The sequence below is a fragment of the Cebus imitator genome, unplaced genomic scaffold (genome assembly GCF_001604975.1).
Source record: "Cebus imitator isolate Cc_AM_T3 unplaced genomic scaffold, Cebus_imitator-1.0 Scaffold141, whole genome shotgun sequence".
Classification (NCBI taxonomy): domain Eukaryota; kingdom Metazoa; phylum Chordata; class Mammalia; order Primates; family Cebidae; genus Cebus; species Cebus imitator.
In genome coordinates this window covers 3,398,009-3,407,174 of record NW_016107456.1, presented here as the reverse complement: position 1 = coordinate 3,407,174, position 9,166 = coordinate 3,398,009, and the positions used below count along the sequence as shown (strand labels likewise).

General features: G+C 48.3%; 1 protein-coding gene across 1 annotated transcript; it reads right to left on the bottom strand.

Moving 5' to 3' along the window:
- Positions 1-106: 106 nt before the first annotated feature.
- LOC108313712 (small nuclear ribonucleoprotein E-like) lies at positions 107-425 on the bottom strand. Its single transcript, XM_037743343.1, has one exon. It carries the CDS (start codon positions 383-385, stop codon positions 107-109), a length of 279 nt encoding a protein of 92 aa, XP_037599271.1. The 5' UTR covers positions 386-425.
- Between the last annotated feature and the right edge of the window lie 8,741 nt (positions 426-9,166).

The following is a 9,166-nucleotide window of genomic DNA, read 5'->3' as shown; positions in this document are numbered from 1 at the left end:
AAAAAAAAAAAAAAAAAAAAAATATGAATAAATGTTCACACTGGACAAAGGACATCTAAAAACAAAATGTATCCTTCTCAACAATTTCTCACTTGATTGATCGTTTCTAGTTGGAGACACTTTGTGGCAGAGTAATATCATCTCCTTTTAGCATGATCCAACCCAGTTGTTTTCTTGACTTTGTTTTAGAATGAATCTCTTCTGCATCATCTAATACAAGGTTCATATACTCATCAAAACCAATCACACAGGCTTTTATCCGCATATTCACTTGCTCATAGAGCCACGCCTGAATCCGCGATCTGTTTTGTAAGTATCTGAAGATGGGGTTGATGGGCTGCACCATAACCTTCTGCACTTTCTGGCCCTGGCCACGGTACGCCATGGTGGAATTTCACAAAGAGCACACCCGCACGCTGCCTCTGAGAGCTGCTCTCATTTTCTAACACACCCACCGTGGTGTGCTGGGTTGCTACGTGTGATCCAGGAGGCCAAGTTAAATTTCAGATAAACAATGAATATAATTTTCTTTTAGCACAATGTCCCAAATATTTCTTGGGACATACTTATATTAAAAAAAAAGTTTAGGCCAGGTGCGGTGGCTTAGGCCTGTAATCCCAGCACTTTGGGAGGCCGAGGTGTGCGCATCACCCGAGGTCAGGAGTTGGAGACCAGACTGACTAACGTGTTGACACCTCATCTCTACTAAAAATACAAAAATTAGCTGAGCGTGCTGGTGTGCACCTGTGATCCCAGCTATTTGGGAGGCTGAGGCAGAATCACTTGAACCCAGGATGCAGAGTGAGCCGAGACTGTGCCATTGCACTCCAGCCTGGATAAAGAGAGGGAAACTCCGTCTCAAAAAAAAAAAAGTTTAGTGTGAAATCTGAATTTAGGCGTCTTCTATTTTTATTTGCTGAATCTGGAAACCCATATACTCTAGTGACTATTCTAAGGGGGTCTCTAAAACATCTGGTCGTCAGATCCAGATTTGGGTTTCCATGGAGCCTCTGGTCAGGTCTCTAACATCATGATAATAATGTGGAAACGTGTTTTCTGTTTTCTTTTGTTTCTTTTGAGAAACTGTTCCTTGGAACTTCATGAGGAAGGTTAATGGACAGGATAGGACTTGGGTATTCCCTCCAGTGAGCTGCCATAATACAGTATTACATCTTTACTTTGGCCAGGTAGTGTCATGTGCCTGTAGCCCAAGCCACTCAGGAGGCTGAGGCAGGAGTATTGCTTGAACCTAAGAGTTCAAGTCCAGCCTAGGCAGCATAGCAAGGCCCTGACACTGAAAACAAACAAACAACAAAAAACAACCAAGCCAAAAACAAAACACTAAACACCTCACACCTCACTTCTTTGAGGTCTAAGCATTTGTAGTTTAGATTTTGTTTTTTGATTCAACCTAAGAGTTTTAGATGAATTTAACCCATGCACATTTATTGTGATAGCTGTTAGGTGTGGTCTTACTTCTGTTATCTTGTCATGCTTTTTGTTTTTAGTGAGCGATGTTTTCTTGAATTAATTTTCTTTGGTGTATTAGAAGATATACATCCTTTATTATAGCAGAGGTTATTTTAAATAGAAAATATTGAAACCATTTTCTTTACTTATCAAATAGCAAGAATAAAAATACCCATAATAGCATCTCAGGGGTTGGACAACATCACTCATCCACTTCCATTCATTCCTGTAAACCAGGAGTCCTGATTCCTTTCTTTTCCACCCTCCCACGTCTAATCCATCACCAAGTCCTGCCACTCGTAACTTCTGAACAGCTTTTGACTCTAGCCAGTTCTCTTCATCCTCATCACCACTGTTCTAGTTGTATTGGCTGTTATGTCTCGCCTGGTCTAAGGCAGTAGCCTACTCACTAGTCTCTCAATGCCCTTCTGGTCTCTCTCCTCTAGACCTGACCCTGAGGGAAGCTGTCCCCATTCTGCTTCCTTTACATTAAGAAATAGGATCTAAGCCTTACACCCTCTGAGGGCTGCCACACCTGCATGCGTTTCCTTCCTACGCTGTCTGCACACCAGCCATAATGGCCCATCTTGGCCACTCCTGAGCTCCGTGCTCTCTGCCACCACAGGGCCTCAGTATCTCCTGCTTTATCTTGTCTTCTTTCTGTTCGTGCAGAAGCTCCTGCCTGGCCTTTGGAGCTCAGCCTCCCCTGAACTCTCTGGCTCAGTTAAATTCCTCTATTCTTTTTTTTTTTGAGACAGAGTCTTGTTCTGTCACTCAGGCTGGAGTGAAATGGTGTGATCTTGGCTCACTGCAGCCTCTGCCTCCTGGGTTCAAGCGATTCTCCTGCCTCAGTCTCCTAAGTAGCTGGGATTACAGGTGCCTGCTACTACACCCAGCTAACTTTTGTATTTTTTGTGGAGATGGGGTTTCACCATGTTAGGCTGGTCTCGAATTCCTAACCTCAGGTGATCCCCCCCACCCCCCACCTTGGCCAAGACTCTGTTCCAAAAAAAAAAAAAAAAAGCTTAGATAAATTAAATATGCAGAAATAGAGAAAGTAGTAGGTTTTTTCTATGCCTGAAGATATGGGAAATTTATACTCATTCCATAGACTAACCCCTTGTATTGGCTGAGATTCCAGCAAGGATCAGAATCCTACTCAGTTGGATTTCATGGACTATTATAGAGAGGTGGGTGGGGCAAAGAGCCCCAAGCAAGGCTGCAGAGGCTTCCAGGCACCAGCAGCAATGGGAAGCCTGCAGGGCCGGGGTAGGGGATTGTGCTGCTGAAGTCCATTGACAGCTGGAGACAGAAAAGTAGAACCACCCAGGCTGGGTTGAGGGACTAAGCCACTGCCAGGAATGAGACCAGAAGAGGGAAGGAAGAAGGAAGAAATATCCCGACTTCTCTCTCTCCCCAGCCTCTGAAACCTGGAAGCCAGCCAGCAATGGTGTGCGGGTGATGCGGGTCTACAGGCGCCAACCTTCCAGGGCCCAAGGCAGGCAGAAAAATGGGTGGAGTGGGGATTGGGTTAAAGAACAGAGTGGGGCTGGGTGCGGTGGCTCACACCTGTAATCTCAGCACTTTGGGAGGCGGAGGCAGACAGATCACCCGAGGCTGGGAGTTCCAGACCAGCCTGGCCAACATGGAGAAACCTTGTCTCTACTAAAAATACAAAATTAGCTGGGTGTTGTGGTGCATGCCTGTAATCCCAGCTACCTGGAGGCTGGGGTAGGAGAATCACTCAAACCTGGGAGGCAGAGGTTGTGGTGAGCTAAGATCGTGTCATTGCACTTCAGCCTGGGCAGCAAGAGCAAAACTCCATCTAAAACAAAACAAAACAAAAAAAAAACAAAACAAAACCGACGGGGAAACAAGCCCAAGCCCAGACAGGGAAGGACTCTGCTTAGGTCATTTAGCAATGGAAGGGCGCCCGGAGGACTCAGCCCCTAGGTTTCTTATTCTCACAGGAGGGCTTCTTGCTCAAGCTGTGCTTGATGCCTTCACACACAGCTGCCTTGTCTCTTCCCATTTTCAAACGTTATTGTAAAAAGAAGTCAGAAAATGCAAACATTGTATGAAGAAAAGAATGTGCTGACATCTAGTCTTCCAGGCTGCCTCTCTGTGCACGAACACATAGTTATTTATTTTTAATTTTTTTTCTTTTTTTTGAGACAGAGTCTCTCTGTTGCCAGGCGCCAGGCTAGAGTGCAGTGGCGCGATCTCGGCTCGCTGCAACCTCCGCCTCCCGGGTTCAAGCAATTCTCCTGCCACAGCCTCCCAAGTAGCTGGGACTACAGGTGCGCGCCACCATGCCTGGCCAGTTTTCTTAATTTTAGTTTCAGGGGTTATTATGCCTCGCCAATATGTGTGGGCAGGTTTGTTTTGTGGGTATATATTGAGTGACATAGGTTTGGGCTTCTGCTGATCCCGTTACCCAAGCAGTGAACATAGGACCCAATAGGTCATTTTTCAATCCCTGCCCCTCTCCTTCCCTCCTTGCTTTTATTTATTTGTTTATTTATTTATTTTGGAGACAGGGTCTTACTCTGTCACCCAGGCCCACTGCAACCTCTGCCTCCAGGTTCAAGCGATTCTTGTGCCTCGGCCTCCAGAATAGCTGGGACTATAGGCATGCACCATCATACCTGGCTAGTTTTTGTATTTTTAGTAGAGAGGAGGTTTCTCTATGTTGGCCAGGCTGGTCTCGAACTCCCAACCTCAGGTGATCTGCCCGCCTTGGCCTCCCAAAGTACTGGGATTACAGGTGTGAGCCACTGTGCCCCGCCCCTCCTTGCTTTTAGAGTCCCCAGGGTCTATTGTTTCCGTCTTTGTGCACATACATTTAGTAAAAATGGGAGTGGGTTTGGTAAACCTAAAAGTACCTGAGACAGGCCTCAATCAATTGAGAAGTTTATTTTGCTGATGTTAAGGACATGCCCAGAAGAACAGAACACGGAATCACAGAAACAATCGGGGGTCTGTGCCTTTCTCCAAAGAGGATTTTGAGGGTGTCAGGATTTAAAGTGGAAAAGCAGGCTGGAGGGGGCCGAGGGAGGGTGTGGTCACATTGCTGAACTCACGTGTTGCCAGAGAGAAAGAGTAGGTGGGGGAATCATCAATTATGTATTCATCTAGCACGGTAAATTGGCATTTGAAGTAAGATAAGGTGAACTAGAGTAATTACCTGTAGAGATATGGCCTTTTATCTGCATCTATCTGCTTAGGCACAAAAGGAAAGACGGTTTCTCGAGTGACTCAGCTTTCAGCTTCATTTTTTTCCTTTTGGTAGAGGTGAATCGGAGTCCCAAGTTTTATTTTCCTATCACAGTTTAGTGAGTCTAGAGAGGCGGGTTTGCCTGCAAACTCAGAGTAGGACCTGCACGCTCAAGTCCTTGGAAGAAACAGGAGAAAAATGAAGAAAGAAAAGGGGTGGGGGTGGAGGGAGAGGGAATGGCTGATGCTTTGGCCAGCCTCCGTTTCCCAGCTGCTCCTTGTTGGGGCAGGAGAAACAGGCAAACCGCAGAGCATCTGTAAGTTCCCACCTGCGCTCCTGCGCCCTGTGAGTCTGTCTCAGTACTGTCCTCTGTGCTAGGGATATCCCAGCTCCCAGCTTCCTGGAAAGGTGTCGTGTTATCCATGTTAACACTTTGTGTGGGGCTCAGCACTTGTGAGTGCCTATTTAGTCCTCAGAGTCGCCCTGTGAGGGGCCAGGTCATGCCTACCGCATCCTGAAATGCAGTGCGCGCCCCACTGGAGGTATGTGAGTGACGCTCCACGGTGTTTTGATGGACAGTTTTAATTTCAATAATTACATATTGATATGGTTTGGGTTTGTGTCCCCACTCAAATCTCATGTGGGGATTGGAGGCGGGGCCTGGTGGGAGATGGTTGGATCATGGAGGTGGATTTCCCCCAGCTGTTCTCGTGATAGTGAGTGAGTTCTCATGAGATCTGATGGTTTAAAAGTGTGGGGCACTTCCCCCTTCGGGCTCTCTCTCTCCGGCTCTCCTGTTGTGACGATGTGCCTGCTTCCTCTCTGCCTTCTGCCATAATTGTAAGTTTCCTGAAGCCTCCCAATCATGCTTCCTGTACAGTCTGGGCAACTGTGAGTCAATTAAAACTCTTTTCTTTTTTTTTGAGACGGAGTTTCTCTCTTGTTGCCCAGGCTGGAGTGCAATGGAGCGATCTTGGTTCACCGTAACCTCTGCCCCCCAGTTTCAAGCGATTCTCCCGCCTCAGCCTCCTAAGTAGCTGGGATTACAGGTGCACACCACCATGCCCGGCTAATTTTTTTTTTTTTTTTTTGTATTTTTAGTAGTAAGGGGGTTTTCTCCATGTTGGGTCAGGCTGGTCTCAAGCTCCTGACCTCAGGTGATCTGCTTGCCTTGGCTGGGATTACAGGAGTAAGCCACCATGCCTGACCTAAACCTCTTTTCTTTATAAATTACACAGTCTCAGGTAGTTCTTTATAGCAGTGTGAGAATGGACTAATAGCATGTGTTTTAATGCATCTTAGCAGAGCTGATCATAAACATACTTGACAACTGAATGGCACAGGCATCAACCAGACAGATGCTAGCAGTAAATAGCGATGAATGTCTCTGGGGCCCGTAATTGAACTGAAAGGAGCTCAGTTTTTCTCCACTCACCTGGTGATTGGGGTGCTAGTAGTATCCCTGGGAGTGGGCTCCTGCTGTTTTCACCACACCACCCTGGCCTTCATAAATCCACTCGGAGCTTTGAGCTTCCGTACTGGGGGCTCAGGGGAGGGTAGGGAAGAGGAAAGGGGGGTGGGCTGCTGCCTGGAGCTGCCTCTCACACAGGACCCCTGGGTGGTCACTCTGTTTCTGGAGTATTTAATCCCTGAAACTGTCCCCTCAGCAGCTGTGCCACCCCTGACCTGCTGCTCAGTGTCATCCCCCACTTTTTTTTTTTCTTTGAGACAGAGTTTCACTCTTGTGGCCCAGGCTGGAGTGCAATGGCATGATCTCACTGCAATCTCTGCCTCCCAGGTTCAAGTGATTCTCCCGCCTCAGCCTCCCAAGTACCTGGGATTACAGGTGCCCATCACCACACCTGGCTAATTTTTTATAGTTTTAATAGAGATGGCGTTTCACCATGTTGGCCAGGCTGGTCTTGAATTTCTGACCTCAGTTGATCCACCTGCCTTATCCTCCCAAAGTGCTGGGATTACAGGCATGAGCCACCTCGCCTGGTCACCCCCTACTTTTAAGAAACAGTGTCTTGGCCGGGCGTGGTGGCTCATGCCTGTAATCCAAGCACTTTGGAGGCCAAGGCGGGAGGATCACCTGAGGTCGGGAGTTCAAAACCAGCCTGACCAACATGGTGAAACCCCATCTCTACTAAAAATACAAACATTAGCTGGGCGTGGTGGCATGCGCCTGTAATCCCAGCTACTTAGAAGGTTGAGGCAGGAAAATCACTTGAACCCGGGATGCGGAGTTTGCAGTGAGCTGAGATTGTGCCACTGCACTCCAGCCTGGATGACAGAGCGAGACTCCATCTCAAAAAAGAAAAGAAAAAAAAAAAAGTCCTGCGCCAAGAAGAACTGGCTTCCCTGGGACCCTCACCATCTCTTCCTGATGACAGCCTCCTGATCCCCAGAGAAAACCACTGTCCTGACTTTTTTTTTTGAGACGGAGCATTGTTCTATCACCTAGGCTGGAGTGCAGTGGCATACTCTCAACTCCCTGCAACCTCTCCTGGGTTCAAGCTGTTCTCCTGCCTTAGTTAGCCTCCCAAGTAGCTGGGACTACAGGCGTGCACCACTATGCAGGCTAATTTTTGTATTTTTAGTAGATACGGGGTTTCACCATGTTGGTTAGGCTGGTCTCGATCTCCCAATCTCAAGTGGTCCTCTTGCCCTTGACCTCCCAAAGTGCTGGGATTACAGGTGTGAGCCACTGCACCTAGCTATTCTGATTTTTATAATGCTATTTTTTTTTTTGCTGTTCTTTATAGTTTCACCATTTAGGAAAGCCGTTGTTTGTTTTGTTTGTGAAATGGTCTTTATTTACAAACATTGTGGTAATCCAGGTTTTATTTTCATCCCCTCCCCACCATGTCCCCTCCTCTCCCCACCCCACCGTTTATGGCAGGTGAAATCTACCCGTTAACTGTGGGTATTCGTATCTCTTAACATGAATTATAATACATAAATGCGTTTATTAAAAACTTTTTTTTTGAAACAGGGTCTTGCTCTGTTGCCCAGGCTGAAGTGTGGTGGGCGATCATAGCTCCCTGCAGCCTCCAGCTCCTGGGCTCAAGCGATCCATCCTCCTGCCTCAGCCTTCTGAGTAGCTTGGACTACAGGCTCCAGCCACCACCACAGCCAGCTAATTTAGAGAAAAATTAAGTAAATATGGCCAGTGCAGTGACTCACGCCTGTAATCCCAGCACTTTGGGACGCAGAAACGGGTGGGTCACCTGAAGTCAGGAGTTCGAGACCAGTCTGACCAACATGGAGAAACCCCGTCTCTACTAACAAAACAAGAACAAAATAAAACAAAACAAAAAATTGGCCGGGCGTGGTGGTGCATGCCTGTAGTCACAGCTGCTTGGAAAGCTGAGGCAGGAGAACCCCATGAACCCAGGAGGCAGAGGTTGCAGTGAGCTGAGATTGCGCCATTGCACTCCAGCCTGGGCAACAAGAGTAAAACTCTGTCTCAAAAAAAAAAATAGTTAAGTAAATAATAGCATGTATAAATGAGATGGGCAAGATGATGAAGGTGGTACCCAAAGAACTGAAGTTTGAGAAACCTCAATTATGTTCCATTTATGAAGGAAAAGAAAGTCTTGGGGAGGTCTCTGGAGAGTCAGGGACTGGAACCCAGGTGCGCTGACCCAGGCCGACGTGGGCAACCAGGACCTCAGGCCCTTGGGGCACCGGCGGCAGGTGTTTCTCCGGGGAGCCCAGAGGCTGCAGCGCCGCCACACACCACCAGAGAGCAGCACGGCCCCGGCTTGCGGCGCCCTGCTGCTTCCTGCGCAGGCGGCCCGGGGTGGCGCGGGGTGGCGCTGGGCGGCTCTCCCTGGGGATTCGGGTTTGCCTGGACTCCCCTTAGGCCAGAGATCCTCACACGAGCTCTGGGACACACTCCCTTGTAAATTACCGGGGTGCTTGTTAACAGGGTAGAGTTTGGGGCCTTCCTGGACCCAGGGAATCAGCATCCCTGAAGCTCCAGGTGTGCGGCGTGGGAGGTGTGGGGTTTGGAGAGCAGGGTGCTGGTCACAGGAGTTTTGAGAACACTGCTCTAGGGAAGTGGGCACCGTGTGCCAGGGTCAGAGTTTGAGGGTGATGTGTGTGTGTGCAGAGGATTATCATACGTGCACGCCAAGAGGGATTGCCGGGCGGGGCCTGCGCTCGCATTTGGGCCCGCCTCTTACTTGGAGGGGTGGCAAGTTCTTTGTTACACATTTTGCGTCTGTTCACCATCCATCATCTATAAATATATGATAACTGGGCTGGGCACAGTGGCTCACTCCTGTAATCCCAGCACTTTGGGAGGCCTAGGTGGGCAGATTACCTGAGGTCGGGTGTTCGAGACCAGCCTGACCAACATGGAGAAACCCTGTCTCTACTAAAACTACCAAATTAGCCAGGTGTGGTGGCGCATGCCTGTAATCCCAGCTACTCAAGAGACTGAGGCAGGAGAATCACTTGAACCCGGGA

Excerpts from the sequence above, each read along its gene's own strand:
- LOC108313712 (XM_037743343.1), bottom strand. The coding sequence starts at position 385 with ATGGCGTACCGTGGCCAGGGCCAGAAAGTGCAGAAGGTTATGGTGCAG.